Genomic DNA, 25,416 nt, shown 5'->3' on the forward strand with positions numbered 1-25,416 from the left:
AGAGCTGAAGTGATTTACCCAAGGTCACAAAGGCAGTAAGTAAGCTTAGATGTGAACCTAGGTCCTCCAGTTCCAAATCAGCTTCTCCTGTTCTACTTCAGCATAATAATAGATGGCATTTATAGAGTTCCTTAAGATTTTCAAAGCACTTTACCATTTGAGATCCCTCCCTCATTTAACCCTCTTGACAAGTCCAAGAGATGAGTGCTGTAGGCATTATTTCCCCTGTTTTACAGATGAAGAAACTTGAGGCTCAAAGGACAGAGGTCACTTGTCTAAGATCACACAGCTAGTACGTGTCAGAGCTGGGATTTGAAGTCATCATCTTTGACTTCAAATTCAGATCTCATTACGTGAAAACATAGATACACAACAACTGAGAGGCAGAGGCAGGATACAGATACAGGTTTTTCTGACTTCCAATCTTTTGGCAGCAGCTGTTTTGACAAACAGATGTTTGACAACAACATGACAACATTTTCCTGTTTCCTTAGTTTGTTAGAATGTACGGTCCTTGAAGGTGGAGATTCCCCCTTTATATCTGTATTTACAGCACCTTGCAAAGTGCTTAGCCCACAACAGGTGCTTAATACATGTTTGTTGATTGCATGATTGCCTGCTTGTGAAGCCAACCCGATTGTGAAGTTGTTTTATTTCCATATCTATAACAGGTTCTCATCTTCACTTACAGCAGCTGCTTAATTTTCCTCTTGGAATAAGTTCTTCAAAATAGAAACCTTTATTGGTCAGCTAATTTCAGCTGTAGCAAATCTGGGAGGAAAACCTTTGAGGAAAACTGTTAACAGACAAAATAAATGTTTGGAAGGGATCAGGTTAACGTCCAGCCATTTGCCACTGCGGTGTCCCTCATCCTCCCTCACCCCATATATCCAATCAGCTGTCAAGTCTCCACAAGCTCTTTTGCATCTGATTTATTACACAGCTACCACCTTCATTCAGGCCTTCATTACCTCTTGCCTAAATTGTTGGAATGATTTGTAGTGTGGTGGATAGAGTGCTGGCCTTGAAGTCAGGAAGATCTGAATTCTAATCCAACTTCAGACACTTATTAGCTGTGTGATCCTAGGCAAGTCATTTAACGTCTGCTTCGGTTTCCTTATCTGTAAAATGGGGATAATAATATCAACTACCTCTCAGGGCTGTTGTGAGGACCAAATAAGATGATAATTGGAAAACTCCTGGGACAGTGCCTGGTACACAGTAAGTACTATAAAAATGTTAGGTGTTGGATAGCATCATCATCATCATCAGCAGCAGCAGCAGCCTAATTGGTCACCCTGGTTCTAGTCTATCACCACTGCAGTCCATCTAGCACACTGCTGCTAAAGTAACTTTCCTTAAGCATGGATTAACCACGTGACTTTCCTACTCCACCAATTCCATCAGTTTCTTATTTCTTCTATGATCAAATATAAGCTCTCCATTTTTAAAGTCCTTTTAGGGGCATTTAGGTGGCACAGTGGATAGAGCACTGGCCCTGGAGTCAGGAGGACCTGAGTTCAAATTTGACCTCAGACACTTACTAGCTGTGTGACCCTGGGCAAGTCACTTAATCCTAATTGCTTCCCCCCAAAATAAAAACAAAGCCCTTTGTTACCTGGCCCTAACCTATCTCTCCAGTCTTATTGGACATGATTCTTCCTCAAGCACTTGGAAATCCAGTCACACTGGCCCTCTCTCACATGTTCTTATGTTCCTCACATGAGACATTCTATCTCCTGTCTTTGTGCTTCTGGTGACCCCACATGCCTGGAATGTACTCCTTCCTGGCCTCTGCCTCATAAGAGTCCCTTTCTTCCTTTTCAGATGTAGCTAAAGCAACATTTTTTACATGAGACCTCTCTTGATCACCTCATCTGTTAGAGCCCTCTCTCCCAAACTATTCTGTATTTGTCTGTTATATTCATTGACTTTATATTGAATATACATACACACATAAACACACATGCATTTGTCTTCTTCCTCATTAGAATGTAATCTCTTTGAGGGTGGGGATTTTTTTGCTTGTGTCCCCAGCAACTAGCACTATGCCTGGCATAAAGGAGGGCACTTAATAAATGTTTGCTGATTGACTGGGGACCATGGCTTTGTCTGCTTACCAATTTTTCTGTTTTCTACTGAAGTATGATATTTAAAGAGAAGGTGGATATTCAGAATGAGGTAACTGAGCTCAAGGCAACTCTCTTTTATGGTGTTGCCTCTATATTATTTCCCTTTTCAAAGGTAGCAAAGCTACTTGAGTCTATAGGGATCATCCCTTGCAACAGAGATATCAAACTTGCAGGGTGTAGCCCAAACTAGATTAAAATGAATTGGGAAATGTTTATCAAAATAAAGATACAACATAGATAATGTTAATTTGTGATTTTCTAAGTCAATTTGCAGCCTGCAGAGATCCATTTCTATTTGAATTTGATATCACTGTGAATGTGGGTAGATATTCTTGGTCTATTGTGTTCTGGAACTGGCTTCTGACTTTGACAGATAATTCATAATTCAGAAAGAGTTCATAATTTGAAGCAATGAAAAGCCCTCTAATTGGCTACTGAGCCATTAGAAGAGCTAATGACCCAGTGGACCATTTAAAAGGGAAGACAACTTCTGGCTGAACTCTCTTGGCTATGGCTTCCCCAGTGGCATAATATGAAGGGTGAGGAAGGATGGATCCTTCTCTACTTTGGTGTTATTTTTGGTAACCTCACTGCTGCTCCCAATGTAGATAGAATGTGATTAAGCAAGTTTGCCCTAATGGGATTCTGTCCAAGACTGAGGGACACTTGTAACTTTTGAGTCCCAAAAGTTTCAGAGGACCTGGGAGGCCTTTGAGGCGGAGGCTACAACATGCCAGAAATGGAATTTCCTGATGGCAGGAGAAGCTTTAACACTGGATAAATCCATAAGAAAGAAGATTGAAAGAAACTGAGGATTGAAGAAGAGTGGGCATCTCTTACACGAGTGACTCATAAAGCTTATTATAATTAGCACTTTGGGAGAAGAGGACAGGGTCAAAGGGACAACCTCTTGGATGAGAGGAGGGGAAATCAAAGGTACAAGTGGAAGAGGTTGACTTTGGCAAAGAGAAGGGTCACCAGTTTGTCAAGAGACTGGAGTAAAGGCACAGAGAGTGGGGAAATAACAAGGTTTCCAGGTGTAGAACATAGGAGGAAGAGAAAGGAAAAGCTGGGTGGGGCAGTGGATGGATTGCTGGGCCTAGAGTCAGGAAGACTCCTCTTCCTGAGTTCAAATCTGGCCTGAGAAACTTACTAGCTGTGTGACCCTGGGCAAGTCACTTAACCCCATTTGCTTCAGTTTCCTCATCTGCCAAATGAGCCAAAGAAGGAAATGGCAAACCACTCCAGTATCTTTGCCAAGAAAACCCCAAATAGCGCCGAGAAGAAGCAGACATGTCTGAAACAAGTCAACAACAAGGGAAAGCTACCAAATGCTAGAATGAGATCATGGTAGAAATTCTGGAAGAGTAATTCTTGCATTGGATGGGAGGCTTGACTAGGCCAAAGGTCTCAAACTCAAAAAGACATTTATTTGAATTAATCTAATCACTTCCATCTATACATTTTTTCCCATTCACAAAGACTTGTTATCAAAAGGATAAAGGACTGCATGTTATTATCTGGAGGGGAAGGAGTTGTGCTAAACAGAGATCTGGGTTTGACATTCTTAAACTCAATAACCTTGTCTTTTTCAACTCTAAGATTCTGAGATGTAGGTTTCCTATTTGGATGAGAATTATGACCTAGTGGCTGTCCACTAATTTTTAAAAGCATTCCTCTGGGATTCTGATCAGAGCCTATAATATTCAAAAATTCTTTGTGAGAAGCTAAAGGCCCTACACAAAAACCAGTAAAAGGCAAGGAAGATCTCTCCTCAGGTTGGTACACTCTCTGCATCTAGGTAGATGGATAGATTGATAGAGAAGATAGAGCATTTATTAAGGCTTATTATGTTCAAGCACTGGAGATAAACACAAGCAAGTAAGATGATTCCTTCCTTAAGAAGTTTATATTCTGATGCAAGAAGACATGTCTATTTCTGCAGCAGTGGATGTCAGGGGGTTTGACCACTAAATCAGTGGAATTATTCTAAAGACAAACTATCGATCATTCTGCCCTAATTTTTCAGCAGGTTTGAGATGCAACACATTAATAAGGTTTGTGTAGTGCTTGGAGATAGTTAAGCATAAACAAGTTTATTATTCTGAAGTACTGAGGGAGCTCCCATTAGAACTAATAAGAACAACAAAGACTCTCCCAAGAGACTGGTAGCTGACAGGCTGGTGCATTACAGGTAGAGAAGAAAAGATCAACAGATGGGGACCATATGGGCTACTGTATTTTAATCAAGAAAAATATGACCTTGTAAGCCAAGTGGGATACTACTGTGAAAGAACATCAGTCATAAAATAAGCAGATACTGAGAGGTTGGAGCCTTTTTGCCAAGGATGCTGTCCTGGGCTTTACCTAAATGACACCTGGCAAACCTTCTGAACAGTCAACATGAAATAACTGGTATTTTACACCTTTACAACATTCACTGATTTGGTGGCCTGACTTCCAGGACATCGCTTCTCTTTTGAAAGGACCCAGCCTTACCACCTGTTTCTTGTTCACAGGATCACAGAATCACAGATAGGTGGTACAGTGAATAGAATGCCCGGATTGGAGTCAGGATGCAATGGGTGATGTTGGCCTTTCTAAATTAAGGTCTTTCCCAGGTCTCACTTTGTCTGAGGCCACGCTTATTTGATGATTAAGGGCTAGGTAAGAATTGAAACAAAAGATGGCCCAATGGTATTGTAATAAATGAGAGTGGTATAAAATATTACAGAAATTCATGGGAGGGAGAGCTCAGCTCTGGTTCAAATGATTAGAGGAGGCTTCATGAAAGAAATAAAGCTGGATCTAAAGAATGAGAAGAATTTTACAGGCAGTGATGGTAAGGATGGCTTTTCAGGTGAAAAGAATGACATGAGCAAAGATTTGGATGTGGGAAAGGGAAAGGTTCATTTGGGGAGGATTGAATGAATAGCAACTGAAGGAAAAAGCATCTTGAGAAAACCATTACAGGGTTCCTGAATCTAACCTACTCTGATATGCCCCCCTAGGATTACAGGCCTAGAATGAGTAACTTGTATATGCTCACTGTTGCCCTGGTCCAGCTGTGACTCCTAACCTTATGGCTCCTAGCTGATGAACATCAGTCAGTAAGTTAGAAGTTCTGGTGGTTCAGCCATAAAGTAGATCTTGCAGATGAAGAAAGGTGATGCTAATTTCAGCTCAAGTTACCAACATGTACAACAATCTTCTGGCACACAGCAGAGTACCATATCAGGGTATGTCAACATATATCAAGGTGTGTCAACATTTTGGGCATGTGTGGATTTACCTCGGGTACGTTGCACAAATACCGCAGCAGCTCACCAATGTACTGTATGACTGTCACTTTGTATTTTCTGCAGTCTTCCCAGAACTGGCTGGCTGAAAATTTGGTACGTAAAGCTAAGGTAGCACCTACAAACCAGAGAAGATGAAGAATTGCCATATAAGAGAGCAGTAAAGAAACCCAAAGGTGTTTTCGTGCATTCTTTCCAATTAAATTTTTTATTATTTTCTTTGAGAAGTGAAAATTCAAATATTAACATCTTCCTATATCTATTTACCACAGTTCAATAGGAATCTTAGAAAAAAAAAGATGATGCTTAGAAATACATTTTTGTTTATTGTTTGATCTTTATCCTTCCTGATTCATAACATCCCAAAGCTTAAAGACAGGGTCTTCACAGAAAGACCTAACTAAAGTTCTATTATGGAATCTTGTCATGGCATGGAGGTGACTCTGGGTTCCCAGAGGCTTTGCCAGTTGAATGGAATTTCTGGCAGGTCCTCTATCAAGCTGGAAAGACTCTAAGTCTGGGTCCAGCAATGGAAGGTTTGTCATCTGAGATCCAATTTAACTAATTTCTGAGATGCTCTTTACTAACTAGAAGGTTGGCCACCAGGTAACGAATGTTTGGCATCTCATGCAGACTATCTCTACTAAGAGGTCTGCAAGTTCTATTTGCACTGGTGGAAGGATAAACCTTTTACGGGATTGCATTAAATTTAGAAACAAAACAAATCCCAGTGCTCTTTTTTCTTTCAAAGTAGCCTGTGTGTAGTAAGAAGAGGCTCTGCAAAGGGATTTCAATCGACTTTCCTAATTTGTACATTAACTAGGTAAATTTAACCTAAGCAAAGAACCTTGGGCAAATCACTTAACCTGACTAACTAACTCTGGGACTGTTTCCTCATCTATCAAATGAGAGTTGAATTCGGAAATCTTGCAAGTCCCTTCTGGATCTAGCATTTTGTGACACATGACTAGGACTGGCTGTTATATAAGCAAGAAAGAAACATTATTCTTGTGTTTACAGGAGGCTTAAAAAGACACTTGACCTTCTAATAACACTCAACAGAAAATGCATGCATATTTTCAGGGTTGAGGGTTGCCACAGCAGCAAAGGTATGTAATTTGCAACTGTTCTCTATCGGCACATATCTGAATTCCAGTTTTATGACTTATTTAAGGAAAAGATTGGAAAGTCAAGCTCTGCATGAATCTAGAAATCTCCATAAGAATGACAAGCAATTTTAATCATATCTACCGACAGGAAATAGGATTTCTGTACCAGGGCTAGGAAAATACTATTTATGTGAATGGACTAAAATGTCAGAAAAAATACATTTCTGTTTATTGTTTGATCTTTGTCCTTCCTGATACATAAAATCCCAAGGCCTGAAGTTAGGATCTTTACAAAAAATCTCTATTAATGTTCCCCTATGGAGCCTCTCATGGTACAGAGCAGGGGTGCGGAACCAGCAGCCTCAAGGCCACATGTGGCCCTCTAGGTCAAGGCCCTTTAACTGAATCCAAACTTCACAGAACAAATCCCTGCACAGAGGTATACGAGTATACCCTGGTATACAGAATGTGCTTGGCTTAGCTTCTCAGGGAAGAGTGGGGATGGTATTCCAGGTGAAACCCTTTTTTTTTCCTTGACAGATAGAAAGCAAGATTACAACCCTTTACTCAAGTGAGTGTAACCATTTGAAAAGGACTTGTGACAATGAAAAGACCATGGCACCTAAATGAGATAATAACAGATGTAAAGTGCTTTGCAATCCTTTAAGCTCTGAATATCAATGCTAGTTATTATTTGCCGAAGATAATAACAACTGCTTAAATAGCCCTTTAAAGTTTGCCATATTGCCTCATTAGAGCCACACAATAACCCAGTGAGGAAAATATGACAAGTGTTGTCATCTCCATTTTACAAATGAGGAAACTGAGTTGTAGAGGGGTTTGGTGATCTGCCCACAGTTACTCAGCTGGTAAGTCTAAGAGGTAGAATGTGGACAGTTCTTCCTGATTCCAAGTCCAGCACTCAATCCAAATATATTGCCTCATGAGGAGACAAGATGACCACCTTCAATGAGATGACCACCTAGCAGCAGGCAGGGATAAGAAATCTATTTTCCAGAGTCATCTTGGACTACAGCTTTCTTGCTGGTGGGAGCCCTGAAAGTACAGTACACTCTAAGTAAGGCCAACCCTGATGAATTAGGAAAATGTGCATGAAACCAGATTGTAAACTCATTGAGGGTTGGGAATGTCTTTTGCCTCCTTTTGTATCCTTGGTGCTTAGCAGTGCCTGGCACATAGAAGGCCCTTGATTGATATAAACGTAACATGATTTTTGCAAGTCACAGCTGCAACTTTCTTCAGCAACCTCTGAACCAAGGTACCAGAACGTAGTGCCAGTTTCTTTTCTTTTCTTTTTTTTTTTTGGATGGATGGAGGTATTCTCTGATTTCTCTATCATGCCCCTAACCACTCAGTGCTTTCAGCAAACTCTCTTAAGACTATAATGACGTCATACCATGTGTTGATTTGCATTGGCAGAGGGAGTTTTCTCTTCCAATAAAACAACAAGAAATTACCTAGGGTACATGCTTCATCCCTTCAGTTAACTGTCAGCAGCAACTTAAGGACAGGCCTCACTTTCCATTGTGTCTCCAGCACAAGATGGTCCCATAAGACTGTAAATACTTTAAGAGTAGAGACTATCTGCTGCCTTTCTTGGTATCTCAAGAGCATAATTAGCACAGGGCTTGGCAAATGGTAAATGCTTAATAAATATTTATTGAATGATTGACTGGCTCAGTACGCACTCAGTACAAGCTTGTTGAATTGTACTGCACTGAACTGGATATGGTGACCAGGGCATCCTCACTACACTTGGGAGTTCTTTAGGAAAGCTGTAGCAGGTACCCTATTGTCATAAAGTAGAAAGGGATGCAATGAGGGAGAAATTAGACCCTGATGTCAGTGGGAAACAATGAAAGGCTTCTGGAAATGGTTATGTAAGAGGCTCTGGAGTTTATAAATTGTTTTTAAACATGGACAGGGCCCTAAAGCATTTCAGAGCATCTTCTACCTTAACATATGATATAATTTTCTTAAAGTATTCTAAGGAGCTGCATATTAAAACCAGGGCAACTAAGGAGCATGGTGGAGAGACCACTGGCCCTTGAGTCAGGAAGACCTGAGTTATGCCTCAGATACTTACTAGCTGTGCGACCCTGTGCAAGTTGTTTAACCTTGTTTGCCTCAGTTTCCTCATCTGTAAAATGAGTTGGAAAAGGAAATGGCAAACCACTCCAGTATCTCCGTCAAGAAAACCCCAAAGGGGTCACATAAATTCAGAAACGACTGAGCAACAGCAATACTAGAAACTGAAGGATGAGAAAAATTGAGAACCCTTTGTTTTTGTTTCAGGAGGGTACATAACACTCGATTAGCCACTTTCTCCTGTCAGAGACAACAGGGGACAATGGCAATACCAGGAGTTCAAAGTTTATGAAGAATCTTACAGCTTACAAAGAAGCTCTTTCCCCTCAATGACCCTATGAAGTAGGTAACACATATATCATTGCCCCACAATTTACAGACTTGTAAACTGAGCCTTAGAAAGGTAAAGGGACTTGCCCCAAGATCACATATCTAATAAGCAGCAGAACTAGGGCTCAGACCGAGAACACTGAACTGGAAGCCAGCTGTTTAACAACACTGGTCAAATTGCTTCCTTTCAGTGCCTTGGTTTCCTCCTTTGTAAAATGGAGAGGTGGGACTAGATGATTTCTATCATCCCTTCCAATTGCAAATCCTTATGATGGTGGTTCTCAAATTTCTTTTTGCTCTCAACACAGCATTTTCTGCCACGAGGAATTCTGGCACACTGAATCTTTAAGTTGGCACAAATAAGGCTATTTGGGCAGCTGGGTCTCCATGCCCCTCACTTGCCTAGGCCTTGGGATTCCTCTGCCTTTTCTTGCCTGTCTTCCACTTTGTCATCCTCTTTCTTTACTTCCCTAGACCTTGAATCAGAGAGTCATTGTGATCACCCCAACAGCAATCCAGGGGGGAAAACGACTGGCCAACTGCAGTTGGGGATGGAGACTGGGGAACACGGAAGTCTTTGGGTGTAGGGTAGATTTTCCCAGGCACACCTAAATGAAACTCACAACACACTCTTTGAGAATAACTTTTTTATGATTTATGATCTGACCCTCAACTCAGTAATCTTTACATTAAACCACATGCCCTTTTATGTTGGTTCTTTTGAGGTGTAGGTGTTGACCGAACACTAACACTTGAAAAGTACAAGCTTACCTTTTAAAATGCATCCATGTAATCCAATCAAGAGGGCAGCGCTGTGATACATTGGCAGAGGAGTATAGATCACATCCTCTGAATTGATATCGCTTGCTTGGAAGATGCCAGTGGCATACCATATGCGCCGATGATTGATCACTGCAGCTTTGGGGAGACCTTTGCAAAGACACAGCAGAAAGACCGAACAGGCTGAGGGAACTCAACTGCAGACATATCACAATTCACACATATAGTGCTTTAAGATTTGCAAAGCACTTTCCTCATAACAATCTTGTGAGGAGGTAGGTGCATGTAGTAACAGATGACATTTATATAGCATTTTAGTGTTTGCAAAGTACATTCAATACCATATCTCATTTGCTCTTCATTATAATGCATTGAAGGCAGCTGGGTGGTGCAGTGAATAGAATGCTGGACCTGGTCAGGAAGACCTGAGTTCAAATGTGACCTCAGTGCAAGAAAATCAGAAAATAGGAAGGGACCAGATTATAAAGAGCTTTCAATGAGAAACAGAAGAGTTTATATTTGATCCTGGAGGTAACAGGAAGCTGCAAGGGGAGGAGTGGGAAGCAGGCAAGAGGTAAGGGAGGTAGCAAACACAGTAAGTTCTACACTTTATAAGACTTAGCAAACATACCCAAGTCTCCTCATTCTTCAAAAACCTTCATCAGACTATCCCATCAAAGTTACCAAAAAGTTATCAATTGCCCAATCTGATGGTCTTTTCTCATCCTTCTCAACCTTGCTGTTGTTGTTAAGCCTTTTTTTCAGTCATGCCTGCCTCTTTTGACACATAATATCCCTAATGAGTGCTCTTTTGGCTTCTACAAAAGTTTTTATGTAAGTTGTTTTCCCACAAAAAACATAAAAACTGGTGAGGTTTCTAGGCCAGCCTACAACAGTCTAATTGATAATGCATCTGAAATGTAAGATTGTGCTATGGAACCTAACTGCCCTATGGGAAAAAAGTTCTATTGGAAAATGCATTTTCTACTAATTAGAGTACGAGTCTGGAACTCTGTCTCCCTGACTACTCTCTCCATCTGTAAGCCATGACTCTTTTTCTTGGCAAAGATACTGGAGTGGTTTGCTATCTCCTTCTCTACCTCATTTTATAGATGAGCAAACTGCAGCAAACAGGGTTAAATGACTTGCCCAGGGTCACACAGTTAGTTTAAGTGTCTGAGGCCAGATTTGAACTCAGAAAGATGAGTCTTCCTTACTCTAGACCCAGCACTCCATCCACCGTGCCACTTAGCTGTCCCCTTCTCAACTTATCTGCAGGATTTAATACTGATGACCCATAGTTTTCACCTGGATACCCTCTCCTCTCTGGGTTTTTGTGTCTCTTCTCTCTCCTGGTTCTCCTCCAACCTGTCTGACTGCTTCTTCTCAGTTTCCTTCGCTGGTTCATTGTCCAAATCATGTCTGCAAGCTGTGAGTATTCCTAAGGCTCTGACCTCCTACTTTTCTCTGGAGTCTTTCTCGATGACCTCATCAATTCTATGTGTTTAATTATCATCTCTATGACCATGATTTCCAGACCTACTCTCTCCCCAGAGACACAATACTGCCTCACTAGTTTTCTATTGGATATTTCAAACTAGATGAACCAGAAACTCACTATGTTCCTATTTAATCAACTCCGGTGTATTCCTGTTGCCTCGAGAATCAAACATAAATTCTACTGCTTAGTTTGTCTTTCCGGCCTCAGTGGACTTTACTCTCTTCCTACGCTCTGCGGTCCAGCCAGACTAGCTTCTCTTGTCCTCACACACAAACAACACTCCATCTCTATGCCTCATCACTTGCTCTCCCCAGTTCCTGGAATACTCTCCCTTCCCCCTTCTGCCTCACAAAGTCTCTTTTTCTTAAGACACAGATCAAGTACGCCTTCTACAGGAAGCTCTAACAAGCAAGGATGACGCCAGGATAAACGGGCCACCGTAGGCATGAATGAGTCCTCCCCCGCCCCTAGCCTTTCAGGAGAGCTGAACAGACACTTGTTAAGCACATTGTGTATGTGTGTGCGTGTGTGGAGGGGAGGGGAATTCCGTTTAGGTATGGGTTGGACTGTATGACCTGTGAGGTTCAATGCTGAGGCTCTATTAGGTTTTGCACTGAAATTCAGTCTTTTGTGCCCTGCCCTACGGTTTTCCACACGATGTCTGAGTGAGAAAAGAGAAGGCAAGTGGGCAGAAGGAAGTAGGGCAGTGAGTTTTTTTAAACACAAATTTATCCTCAGGAAAAGGAAATAATAGGACCTGACCTTAAGAACCGGAAAAGAAAGGAAAGGGAAAACAATGAAGCTGAGGAGCTAGTCTAGGAGAAGGAAAGGGTTTTGTGGGTTGATATAGCCAGTAGGCCCTGCTGAATCAACTCCATATCCCCATAGAGTCATGGATTACAGATGGAAGGAGTGGTCTGAGAGACAGAGTGCCAAACTCAAACTCTAATTAGTAAAAAATGCATTTTCCAATAGAACTTTGTTCCTATAGGGCAGTTAGGTTCCATAGCACAATACTACATTTCGGATACATTACCAATTAAATAGACTATTGTAGGCTGGCCTAGAAACCTTACCAGTTTTTATGGGAAAACAATTTATTTAAAAACCTTTGCAGAGTAGAGGCTAAAGGAGCACTTCATTTGGGATACTAAGTGTGTGGAGGGGAGGGAAATTCCTGTTCAGGTATGGGTTTGTAGGTTGGGAACAAAATGTACTTCAAAAACAACTCAAAGTTCATATCCTTCCTGGAAGAGTCAACTGTCTCACCCTAGTGGAACTCATGTGTCAACTGGGTTCCTCACATGACTGATGGGTATAATTCTTTTTAAGTGGTAGCAGTGGCAGAGAGAAAGAAGGGACAGATTTCGCAAGATCTCTTTGGCTCATGTCCACACCCAGGGAAAACCTTGGAAACATCAGTATCTGGGCTTGTTTTGCCCTCCCTAAAAGGGCCTCGGCTTTCCTTGTAAGCACTCAGGCTAACAAGACATCAAATATAGTACTGGTTTTATTTAACCCAACAAAAAATGCAGAATAGGCTTGTACTGGAACCCCCTGTCAATTAGAAAAACTCTCTTCCCTTTACTACAGGGACTTGCATAATCCTTTTTACTTTTGGTACTAAATTAGGTGGCTCAGAGTCACAAAGTGAGTCATCTTTCTGCTTGTTCTTGAATAGTTAACATGAAGAGAAAAATCCAAATTGTTCCACATAGGGAGGGTGTTCTAAAAGTCCTGATGCAGTTTTTAATCTATTAAAACTTATAAATGTACCTCAACATAGTGACATATATATAGATATATATGTTTGTGTGTGTGTCTATGTCCATCCATCTATCTATCTATCTACCTCTCTCTCTCTCTATCTATCTATCTATCTATCTATCTATCTATCTATCTATCTATAAACAAAACCCTAAAGACGTATTTGGTAAACTTGGAGAGAGCAAGTAGTAGGGTCAGCAGCCAAACTTCAAGGGATTGAAAAGAAAGTGGGTGGTAAGTAAAAAGGCAGCTAGGGTAGACAATCATTTTAAGGTTTTTGACAATCAAAGAGTAAGGAGACCTAGGACATAGTATTGAGGGGATGGAAATAATGAAGGGTGCAGTTTTAGAGAAACCTAGGAAGTCTTGTAAAAACTGATGTGAGCAGGACTAAGATAACAATTCATACAATTATAGCAATATTGTAAAGTCAAACAACTTTGAGACTTCACAAGAACTCTGATCAACACTGACTAACCATGATTCTAGAGGACTCATGATGAAACATACTATTCGCCTCCTAACACAGAGGTGATGGATTCAGAAAGCACATTTTCACAAATCTTTTTCTGGGATGTGCCTAATGCAGAAATTTGTTTTGTTTGGCTATACGTTTTTGTCATAGGGGTTTTATTTTTCTTTCTTTCTCACAAGTGTGATGGTGGTGAGGGGAATGGGAGGGAGAGAAGTCAGATTCTTACTGACTGACAAAAATAAAATTTAATTTAAAAAAAGAACATAAGCTCCTTGAGGTCAAGGACTGTTTTTGCCTTTCTTTGTATCTCCCAGAACTTAGCATAGTGCCTGACATATAGTAAGTGCGTAATAAATGCTTGTTGACTGACTGGCAAACTGTAGGAAACAGAAAGGGAGAGGCTCAAGGGTACTGGTAAAGCAATTGACTTTGGCAATGAAGGGCCAACTTTTCTTCAGAGACAAGAGTAAGTGAGGAGAGGCTGGTGAAGGGTTTTGAGGTATGGAGTGGGGAGAGGAAGCAGCCCTCAAAAGATAAAGTGAGTGGGCAAGTAAGTCATGTCTCCATTTAATTTTTGTCCCATCCCCTCTTATTCACAGAGGATTTCTGGAACATGTAGGTAGGAAGAGACCTGCTTCCAAATGTGAGAGGACACACGGTCTCTGAGGTGGAGGGAGTTTCCAAGCTGCATGTAGGACCATCTACTTTACAAATATCCACCATTTCCAAAGAGCGCCAAAGAACTAGGACCAGAAAAAGATGTTAAAATAGAGAGGGACAACTATGAGGACCTTGCCCTTATAAATCCTAGAGGGATATAGGTAGCAAAGAAAGGCTGGGACCCCAGGCTTAGTGCAACTCTGGCCAGATGTTGGACGCCAGATTGTATGCCAAACTGATTAGGATTTCAGATCCCAAGTCAACTGTACCATCTGTTCTCGTTTTACTTCTGATATATCTTTTGGGTATATTTTATCACTTGCCTTTCTGGGATACAATTACTGAGCTGGTACCATTTGTTAATTCAGTCCAGTCCCTGGGAATACAGATCTATGGACCTTAACTACCTGCCTTGGCACAGTGGCTGGCACATAATGCATGGTTAATAAACGTTTATTGACTGCCACCCCCCCCCATCCTCAGCTCCTTGGTGTGTGGAGAAGGATCAGCACGCCAGTGCTGTCTTTTAGCACCAAAAGACCCTATGGATGGAGACTCCAACCAACTGACACATCTGGATAGCAGATGTGGACTTCTTCCACTCTTCCTAGTGATTTGGAGTCACTGTCTCCTTGGACGAAACTTCTTCCCCTTTCGCGCTCATTTCTTTCCTGGCTCCATTCCTTTTCTATCTCCATGTACTCCACGCACTTTTCTATTTCTACACTAGCAGGCTTCTCGATCTAAAGATGCTTCTAAGGACGTGCCCAGACCAGCCATGCTTATTTCTCGCTCAGATCCAGGTCTAACTCTTTGGATTCTTCTACTATCTCTTCTCCATCAGCACTCCCTTGCTGTTTTTCAGCTACCTTTTCTGTATTATTTTTCCTCTTTATACTATAAACTCTTAGTGGTTAGGGACTGTCTTTTTTCATATATATGTGTATCCCCAATGCTTAGCATAGTGCTCGGCACATACTGAGTGTTTAATAAATGCTCAATATATCTATTTATTGATCAATCTCTCTGTCTCTCTATCTACTGACCTACTTCACTTCATACTCTTGTCCTCATCTAGCTCAATCTTTCTACAACCTAGTTCCATTTCTCTTTCCTTCTATTGTTCCCTGAAGAACTGATGCTTGATGATTAACAAACTTCCTTTCATCTTCAAGATTTTCTTTGGTATCTCCTTGAACCTTCCATTATTCACAGAAACCTGGTTCCCTCTAGGAAACAGTCTGTCTTTGGCTATTCTCACTCTGCAATGCTGATTGTTTTTTCCTCCCATGGTGTTGCCTGATCGCCTAGGCCAGGAAGAGGAAGTGACAGACTTCTTGTTGCCTACTGTAATTTCCAGACCCTCCCTCTGCCACCACAATTCAGCAACTTCTCTTTCTATAAGAGCTTGCTCCATCCATCTGTATCTGTGATTTCCTGGCTTCAAGATAGCCTTTCCTCCTCCTTCCTTCCTTCCTTCCATCCATCCATCCATCCATAGGGTCATGACAGCTAGTAAGTGTCTGAGGCCACATTTGAACTCAGGTCCTCCTGACTCCAGGGCCAGTGATCTATCCATTGCACCACCTAACTTCTCCCCCTTTCTTCTTTCTCGAAGAGTTTAATACCTGGTTCACAATCTTTCACTCTCTCCAATTGATCCATTTCTATACATTTAGGGATTTCAATATAAATATTGGTTGTCCCTTCAAACATACTAGCATCCTAGTGCTTCAATCTGCTGGGGGGGGAGGGGGGAGGGGGGAAGGGAACAAAAGCACCTACTATATGACAGGCACTGTTCCAAGTGCTTTACAAATATCATCTCATTTTATCTTCACAACAACCCTGAGAGGTAGGTGTTATTATTTATTATTTATATTATATATTTATTATTTATTATCTTTATTTTGAAGAGACTAAGGCAGACAGAAGTTAAGTGACTTGTCCAGGACCACACAGCTGGAAGTGTCTTACGTTAAATTTGAACTCAGGTCTTCTGGTCTCCAGGTCCAATGTACCATCCACTGTACTACCTAGTTGCCTATGACCTTTACTTGTGACTCCTCCTCAGCCACTCACAGTGTTGGTCATGTTATAGATACATCATCACTAATAACTATGTCACCTTCATAATTTTAGAACTCTGAATTTACCATTCTGATCATAATCTCCCATATTTTCATTTCTCTGTCTCATGTCACCCAAACCTATTCTTTGTCTCACCAAAGCCTCCTTCCATTTCTCACTGTGCTCCTGGTTAATGACCCTTGTTCTGGCCTTACTTTCTTGTCTTCATGGTTTTCGCCCTATAAGTTACTAGATTCAGTAATACACTGTGTTGTATTTTAGACATTTTGCCCTCAAATCATTCAAATTTTGCCAAACAGAAATCCACATTGAGGTCTTGTGACCGGTACTTGTGATGTTTCACGGCTGCAAATCACAAAACACTACCATCTCTGAAAAAAGCTTGCAATACGTGTTGAGTTGTGTGAAAGAAATGGGATAAAATCTATTTTCTAGGAAATGGAGGAGGCCAATCATGTATGGAGAGCCTGACAGCTGAAATGGTATTTGTACAGTGTTAGAAGATCTAAAGAAAGGCTGCTGTAGTGCATTTGGTAGTGGATTTATGGGAGGATAGAAACAGGGGTCAAACAGGGTAAGAAGATGTAGATGTAGATGGGTTGCAATCTGCACCACCAGAAAGAGTGCCTACATTCATGAAACCATGGTTCCACTATTGAGATATTAAAGTATGAAGGCACAAATATTTGAAAGCTCTGTAATTTTATCAGTGTACCAACTTGTCTGGCACTTAGTACAGGCTGTCCCATCCCTGGAATGAATACCCTTCTCACTTCTGTCTCTTAGAATTCCTAGCTTCCTTCAGAATTTAGATCAAACACTAATTCCTACAGGAAGCCTTTCTTGATTCCTTTCTCTCCCAACTGCTAGCGCCTCCCCATTGAAATTACCTCGCATTTATTTTATGTATTTGAGTGTACACGCTATCTCCCCATCCAGAATATACATAGAGCTCCGTGGGGAAGGACTGTTTCATTTTTGTCTTGGGATCCACAACTCCTAACATAGTGTGTAGCACACACTGCCTAGCAGATAAATGCTTGTTAACTGGTAGTAGATAAGTCAGAGGGAGTTACCTGAGACATACAGTCAGTCAGTCAATAGTCACTTATGAAGTGCCAGGCACAGTGCCAATGTAGAGTAACTTGCCTAGCATCACACAGTTGGTAAATAAGGGTGGGATTTGAATATGGGTCTTCATAACTCCAAGGTTAGCAATCTATTCATTACATTACACTCCTTCTACATATATGGAAATAAATATGTATGGAAATAATACATACAGAAAAACATACACATTGATTTACATAATACAAACCCATTTGATCATTTAAAAGCAAACAATATATTTGATCAACATTTAGAATGATTAAAGTGACTAGATCAAATATTCTGATATCCTAATGGGGGGGGAGAAGACAACAAGCATTTATTGAGTACCTACTACGTGCCAGGCGCTGTTCTAAGTGCTTTACAAATATTATCTCATTTTCTCTTCCCAATAACCTTGGGAGATAAGTGCTATTATCCTTATTTTGAAGAAACTGAGGCAGACTGAAGTTACAACAATCCAACAAGAAGTACAACAGACCCAAGCTTAATATGACACTTTAGGATGAAGGTTCTTAACCTTTTTTTTGTGTTCTGGACCCTTTTGACAGTGTAGCAAAGCCTATGGAGCCTTCTCAGAATGATGATTTTTTTAAAAAATCCATAATTCAGGGAAATGCTAAATTTTAGTGAAAGGTTAGTGAAAATAAAGACATAATTTTATCCAAGTTCATGGACCTCCTGAAAGGTTTATAGGCTCCTGGTTAAGAAGCTCTGTTTTAGAGAAAATTTTACTAGAACAAAACATGTTGCAAAAATGACAAGTTGCCAACATTCTAGTATGAGTGTAGGGATGTGTCCAGAAAGAGGAAATGACTCTGAATGGATATAAAAAGCTACTAGAATTATAGTCCTTAAAGAGGCACCAAATTTTCTGATACCCTTTCCTTTGATGCCCTCCAAAGAAAGCTTCTTAGGGTCCATAGCTGGCAGAAGTGACCTGGCTTATACTATGAACCCTGTAGGAAGAGGGAGAGGGATCAAAAATCTCTAAGACTCTATGGACCCAGATCCATCCTCAGAAAGCCTGCCACTTCTGCTCTGGGTTCTGGGGAATTATAATATTAAGGGAATTCTAAGAAGATGAATGGTTTTGAGTGGTGGGGGGATGGGATAAATTCAATTATACAACATAATTTATCCCAGGTCCTAAATCCCCACAAAGATGGCCCCATTCTTAGAGCTTTCCAAAGTTGCCCCAGGGTCCAGGGCAATTCTAATTTGGCCAGTAGGCAGGAAAAAAAGAAAGAAAGAAATGTCTAAATTTAGAAGGGAGGTTATTGAGCTCTCAGGATTTTAGGGGGTGATTTTACAACCTTAAACCAAGGGGTTTTTTTTAGTATAGCTTTTTTGAATTTAGCCCAAGTTCTTCTAGTTTTACTATTATTTTGTTTGTCTACATTATTATTTATTATTATTGTTCCGGATGTAGGACTTGTATAGCCATTAAAATAAAATAACAAAAACCCGGCCAACTATTAATTTACTCCATAACTGATTTCATTCATCATTGTTTGATTTAAAAAATAAATATTTTTATAGCCAGCTAACTCTTAATCTGTACCATTCCAGGAAGGGTAATGAAATATATGGCACATGTGAAGCAATCTTTTCTTTTGTAGGAGGCTAAATGGGATTAGGTTATGAAATAAGATCTGTTACAGGCAAAGCATTCATTGTCTCATCAGCTTTTCCAAAGAAGGAGAAAACCAACATCTTAACCCCATATTCAGCTCCCACTGGAAAGTTGCTTTCAGAACTTGTTAGCTATCATCATTATGATCATCATTCTTTATTTACCTGTGGTCCCAGAAGTATAGATGTACATGGCAGGAGTTGAAAAATCAACATCTGACCTCCAAGACTCTGGGATGGGTTCATCAGAAGTTTCGTCCAATTTGTCAAGGAGGGAGTCAACACCATCTGTGGTAGAAGTTCTACTCAGATAATAGATAGACACATCATCTTTCTTCAGGGTTGGCAATATCTCTTCAATGGCTGCTTGTAGAGCTTTATTAAGTAAGAAAAAGAAATAAATTAGTCAATGAAAGTCTTATGAGCATAAGAAGTTATTAGGTAGTTTTGCTCCTGATTTAAATTTTGCTAAATATAAAAATTAACAATATATGCAATTATGACCTTGGGATAAGGGATGCCCTATATTTCCACTTCATCTAAGGGGTCCATTATTTGTGGATTAGTGACTCTAGATGTTAGTGTTTGAAAAACACAACAGATGGCCAAGCTGGTTGAAATTTGCGTTCCTCACAGAGAGTAACAAGTAGACCTAGGGATGAATGCCAAGGGGAAAAAAAATGTGGCTGGCACATTTTTTATTTTTATGACCAGTGGGAATTTGAAAATACTCTGAAACACAATCTAGTTATTCCCAGGTATCCCACTGCAACAAAGGTGTATGTCCCCCAAATGAAAAGAAAATCCTAAAGGAAAAGAGGGACAAAATTTACCTGAGATGGCAGAAAAAAATTAAAGGTTGCTTATAAATGACTACTACCATACAAATCCAGCAACCCTCAGAAATAGATACTAACATTTTTATGAACAGGATTTTTCTTTTTACTGGACATGTGATAGCCTTTTCACTTCTGGACCTTCTGCCCTCAGGTCTCTGCCACCCTAATTGGTGAGTGTTTCTCAAGGCCCACTATCCACTGGCCATCTTCCCCTTCTTGGCCCTGTTGCCCCAAAAGTAACTACCTCCACCTTAACCCTTTTCAATTCTGGAGCTATAATCAAATCAATATTGCAATTTCTTTTCTTTTCTATCATAGGTAGTATGGCGTAATGAGTAGAGTGCTAGACTTTGAATTTGGATGGTCAGGGTTCAAGTTTCTCTTTAGAGACTAGCTGTGTGACTCTGGGCAGGTCAGGTAACTTCAAACTCAAAGCCTCCTTCTATCTCTAAATCTAATATTGTTATATCATAATTGTGTCATTTTGAATTATTCTATCAAATGTCATATCTATGACATTAATGAAACAATGGATCCATTATTGAAATGCTAAAGTACTAGGAAACAAATCTTCGAAAGTTCTTTGATTTTTATCAGTGTACCAACCTGTCTGGCATTTAGTACAGATTATCTTTGCCTGGAGTGAACTACTTCTTCACCTCTGCCTCTAAGAATCCTTAGCTCCCTTCAAATTTCAGCTCAAACTCCAAATCCCACATGGGGCTTTTCTTGATCCCTTAGGCTACTAGCTCCTTCCCCACTGAAATTAACCACTGAGGATCTGAAAGTTCTTTGGCACCTTCAAACAGTTGAAAGGATGTGGTTTTATCAATGGAAATGCCAGTAAACAAGATGTATTACCACCTGTTTAGAAACTGTACTCTGAAGACAATGGGGTGTTTCCATTTGACTTGCTACTGAAACCTCTTCTATATGCTGCCTCCTCCTATTAAAATATGAGTTGCTTCAGAGCAGAGACTATCTTCTTTTTCTATCTGTATCTCAGTGCTTACACAGTGCCTTGTATCTAGTAAGTTCTTAATAAACACTTTTCCCTCTACTTATTGCTACTGGAAGGAGTGTGTCAATCTATTTCCCTATGTTTCTACTCATGAGCCTCATGACTTTCCAAACCAAACCATGCTTGACCAGACACCACTCCCCCATCAGTATTGTCTCTCCAAATACAAAACTGGCAGAGACATCTCAGTTTTGTATTGGGATTCCCAGTGCTCAGCACATACTATAGTAAGTGCTTAAATACTTTTTCATTCCTGCTTTCATTCATTGGGATAGGGAATCCTTGGTAAAGACATTCCTTCTAATAGTGCAGGTCGAAATTCTAGTCTAAGAACATAGTGTTAATGAGATTGGGGTACTGAGTGTTTCAGTGATCTGACTAGGGTTGCACAGACTTAAAACTAGCTCTGCCTGAGTGTGAGGCTAATTCTTTGTCCATTACACCACACTGCCTCCCTCTTCAGTTTTCTGTAGTTGACCAAAAACAATTGATTAAGGAAGGAAGTGATTAAGGGAGTTTGATTGATGAAGGAATTGATTTAGGACGTCAATCTGCAATCTACAACTGTACATTTGCTGTCTGGACTTTTGGCTCTGTTCTCACAATATAAAGATTGCTTCTATGCTTAGTTGTCTTGCGTTGTGTTAATGCAAGTGAACAAATCTATTCTCAGAGGGAAGATGACTTGACAGCCCAAGGAGATAGCTTAGGGCAACTCTATTTGATTTTTTCTTTATGCTTTGTTTCTCAATTTTTCGTGCATTGTGAATAAAATTTAATTGGGAAACGTCACCTATAAAATGGCATTTCTTATTATAGTTGATAAAAATATGTAATTTGTCAGAAAACAAAGAGGTATTGCTTAGAATAAGTGACTAATTTTGTATAATTGCCTTGGTGCAAATAATAGGAGTATGAAAAAGAAAATGAAGGAATGAATGAAAATAACAAAGGGACAGCAAGTAAGGACCTTAATGTAACTGGCATCTCAACTTAGTAAAAGGAGGATGACTACTGGCTTATATAGCTGCTCTGAAGCAGCTTATATTTTAACAGGAGGAGGCAACATATAGAAGAGGTTTCAGCTGCAAGTCAGATGGAAAGACCCCATTATATAGGCTTATATATATTTCATGCTATAAACTCCATAGGAAAGGGTTTTTTTTTTTTGTTACTGAGTCATTTTCAGTTGTGTCTGACTCTTTGTGATCCTGTTTGGGGTCTTCTTGGCAGAGATACTAGAGAGGTTTGCCATTTCCTTCTCCAGCTCATTTTACAGATGAGGGAACTGAGGCAAACAAGGTTAAGTGACTTGCCCAGGGTCACACAGCTAGTAAGTGTCTGAAGCCAGATTTGAACTCTGGAAAATGAGTCTTCCTGACTCCAGGCCTGGCATTCTATCCACTGTGCCAACCTAGCTGTCAATTAAGTTAGGACCAAGTAAATAAGGAAGTGAGGGTAAAGTATTACATATGAGAGGAATAATCAATGTTAATGTAAATGGTGTAAATAATTTCCTAGACTAGGGACAGTCTATGGAACCTCTGTAGTTGAGAATCCCATACTTAAGTAATAAAAACATGTGATGTGAATAAGGCTATGGTGCAACCCGATCAGAATAATGAGACTGAGCTCAGTATATAAAATGAGACCGGGGAAGCTGCAAAATTAGGCCAGGTTATAATAATGGAGGATTACCATTATTTACACTGGCTGAATAACTCACAATAAAAGCTATGTTTTAGAAAGGAACAAATGACTGCTTCCTAATACAGTTTTAGAAGCCAAGTCAAAGGAAACACAATGAACTTGATCCTCAGTAGTAAATAGGAACCAATGTAGAAAGTAGCTCTAGATTAGTCATTAAGCATTACCAATCAGCAGAATAAAGTTCAGCCTTCTAGCAGGATGGAAAAATGAAAAATTCAGAGAAAAGAGACGACAAAAGATGGGGATTAATTTGGGAGAAGAAATGGTTAGGAGTCAAAAAGTCACTGACATCTAAAGTCTAGAAATCATTTGGGGGAACAAACTAACAAACGATCCCTTACTGAGAGCTTAGTATAAATACATATTAAGTCTCAAGCTAAGGCAGCTAGGTGGTGTAGTGGATAGAGTTCTGGGCCTAGAATCAGGAGAATCTGAGTTCAAATCTGGCCTCAGACACTTATTTGCTAGCTGTCTGATCCTGGGCAAGTCTCTTAACTCTGTTTGCCTCAGTTTCCTCATCTGCAAAATGAGCTAATGAAAGAAATTTAAAAAAAAAAAAGAAGGAAATGGCAAACCACTCCAATATCTCTGCCAAGAAAACCCCAAACAGGGTCACGAAGAGTTAGATGTGACTGAAGCAACTGAACAACTAGACTCAAGCACAGTAGACCTTGGACCTTCCCACAAAAATGAATAAACACTCTTTGTAGCTAAGTAACAAAATTAAAAAGGTAGGTAAAAATAGCATTTTTCAAGATAATAACAGTTGATAATAACACATAACAATATATAGCATCATGAGACCACTTATCCATGTTACAAAATTTCAAGGGATAGCAGACTTAGTGAATTTTTTTCACCTCATTTTTCACCAAAGAATAAGGAGAGATTCCTATTCCTAAACTCAAAAGAGAGGTGTAATGGAAAGAGCACTTAGTTTGAGGATCAGTGGACCTGGGTAGGAGTCTCAATTCTCCCTATCATTTCCTAGTTGTGTGACTGACCAACATCACCTGAACTGCCTGGAAACTAGAGAAAAAACAAAAAGCCTTATCCTAACAATGTACAAAACTATTACCTAATTTTCCAAGCTGCATAAGATGTTGGTTGCTGTGCATCAGCAAGCATGTAAAGCTGGAGAAAATTCAGAAGCGTAAACAACGATTGTCTCTTGTCCAGTGGATTATGCTTGCTTAAGTGTTCAGTGACTTTAACACAAATAGATTCCACCAGCTTGCCTGATGTGAAAGGGGAATGGATGTGCTATTATATAAGGATAGACTAAAAATGAGGACTCCACTCTGTTTAAGAAAGGCTATGATCAAAGCCTACACTAAAATTGCAAGCACCATGAAGGAAAGATGTGCAACACAGTGATCTGCAAACATCAGGGACTTAATCAATGTTTACTGAACGAATGAACCAATAAACTAGAAAAGGTTACCACATTCTAGAACATTAAAATGAGGAAGTATTCCTCAAAGCTTGATAAGTAGTCCCTGATTTAAAAAAAAGTCTAAAAAAAAAAGCAGTCCCTGAGAAAAAGTGGTACTTGATAATAAACTTATGGAAATAATTTCCCCAAGAGGCACTGAAGGCATTTCAAGGTTTGGACAAATTCATGGATGATAATACCATGATAAATTATGAATGGAAGCTAGGATGGAATGGGGTATGGATTGCCATTCTCAGTGACAAAATTCTGAGCTATTTGCCCACAAAGCGTTCTCCAGTGTAGCAATTCTTGGGATTAGTATTAAAATACAGTGGTGCGATAGATAGAGTACCAGCTGCGAGTCAGGAAGACCTGAGTTCAAATCTGGCCTTAGACACTTAGTAGCTGTGCGACCCTGGGAAGTCACTTAACCCTGTTTGCCTCAGTTTCCTCATCTATAAAATAAGCTGGAGAAGGAAATGGCAAACCACTCCAGTATCTTTGCCAAGAAAACCCCAAATGAAGTCATGAAGAGTTGGACACAACAACAACACACCATCTCTGTAGAAACCAAAGTTACTTTTCCAACCTAAAAAACAGACTCAGAGATAGCTCACGGCATTAACTCCACCTGGAGGGCATGGCCTCCAGAAAAGTTTGCCATGGAAAACTGTAAAGCGTCCACAGACTTTGAAGAAGACCTATGAGCTTTCAGGAGATGGAAGAAAATGAGCAGAGGTAAATGCCTGTATACAGAAAACAGTGTCTGTGTTCTTTCCAGAGAATGGATGAAATCACTGAAGATGACTTAGAAAATACTGCCATAACTGTTAGAGATAAAATTTATGATACAGTTCTTGTGAGGACTTCGTTATTCCAAAAACTCATATTTAACATGAGATTCTTCCCATATTTGCCAAGCAGGGGAATTGGTATTTGGAATCCTCTTTTGCATGCTAACTTGCATCAGAGTCCAGAGAGTAGGCATGAGAGTGGGGAATGAATCATCCTGACTCACAATAAGATGACTTTTTAGAGGAAGAGAAATAGATCATGTGTTGCTATGGTCTTGACATTCATACTTTGGGGACTTGTGCTCTTGACTTTTCCTCAATTCAGCAAGAATGCATTGAAAACCTACTATCTGTCAGGCACTATCTGTCAGGTGCTGAGGATACAAAAGAGAAATACAAGACAGTTCTGCCCTCAGGCAGCTTATCTGCCTATTTGTGGAAAAAACATGCACATAGATAAATAAATAAAAAATGTATGCGAAGTTTTTAGTGGGAAGCATGAACAAAACAACAACAACAACAACAAAAAAAGCAAAAAACAAACAAACCAAAAAACCCTCTCCTTTTTGTGCTAAGGGACAGCAATGTGTGGATTTAGCTTTAGGAAAGCTTCCTTTTG

At 40.0% G+C, this 25,416-nt stretch overlaps 1 protein-coding gene across 1 annotated transcript in view; it reads right to left on the minus strand.

Annotated features, from left to right (window-relative positions):
* Window positions 1-25,416, minus strand: part of SLC27A2 (solute carrier family 27 member 2) — a 67,839-nt gene that overhangs the window by 21,664 nt on the left and 20,759 nt on the right. Inside the window, exons 2-4 of the mRNA XM_020979384.2 lie at window positions 19,164-19,373; window positions 9,751-9,909; window positions 5,425-5,549 (exon numbers count right to left, since the gene is read on the minus strand). Of these exons, the coding sequence (XP_020835043.1) occupies window positions 5,425-5,549; window positions 9,751-9,909; window positions 19,164-19,373 (494 nt within the window). The remainder of the gene's footprint in view (window positions 1-5,424; window positions 5,550-9,750; window positions 9,910-19,163; window positions 19,374-25,416) is intronic.

The sequence above is a fragment of the Phascolarctos cinereus genome, unplaced genomic scaffold (assembly GCF_003287225.1).
Source record: "Phascolarctos cinereus isolate Bilbo 61053 unplaced genomic scaffold, phaCin_HiC Scaffold_3;HRSCAF=262, whole genome shotgun sequence".
NCBI classification, from domain to species: Eukaryota; Metazoa; Chordata; class Mammalia; order Diprotodontia; family Phascolarctidae; genus Phascolarctos; species Phascolarctos cinereus.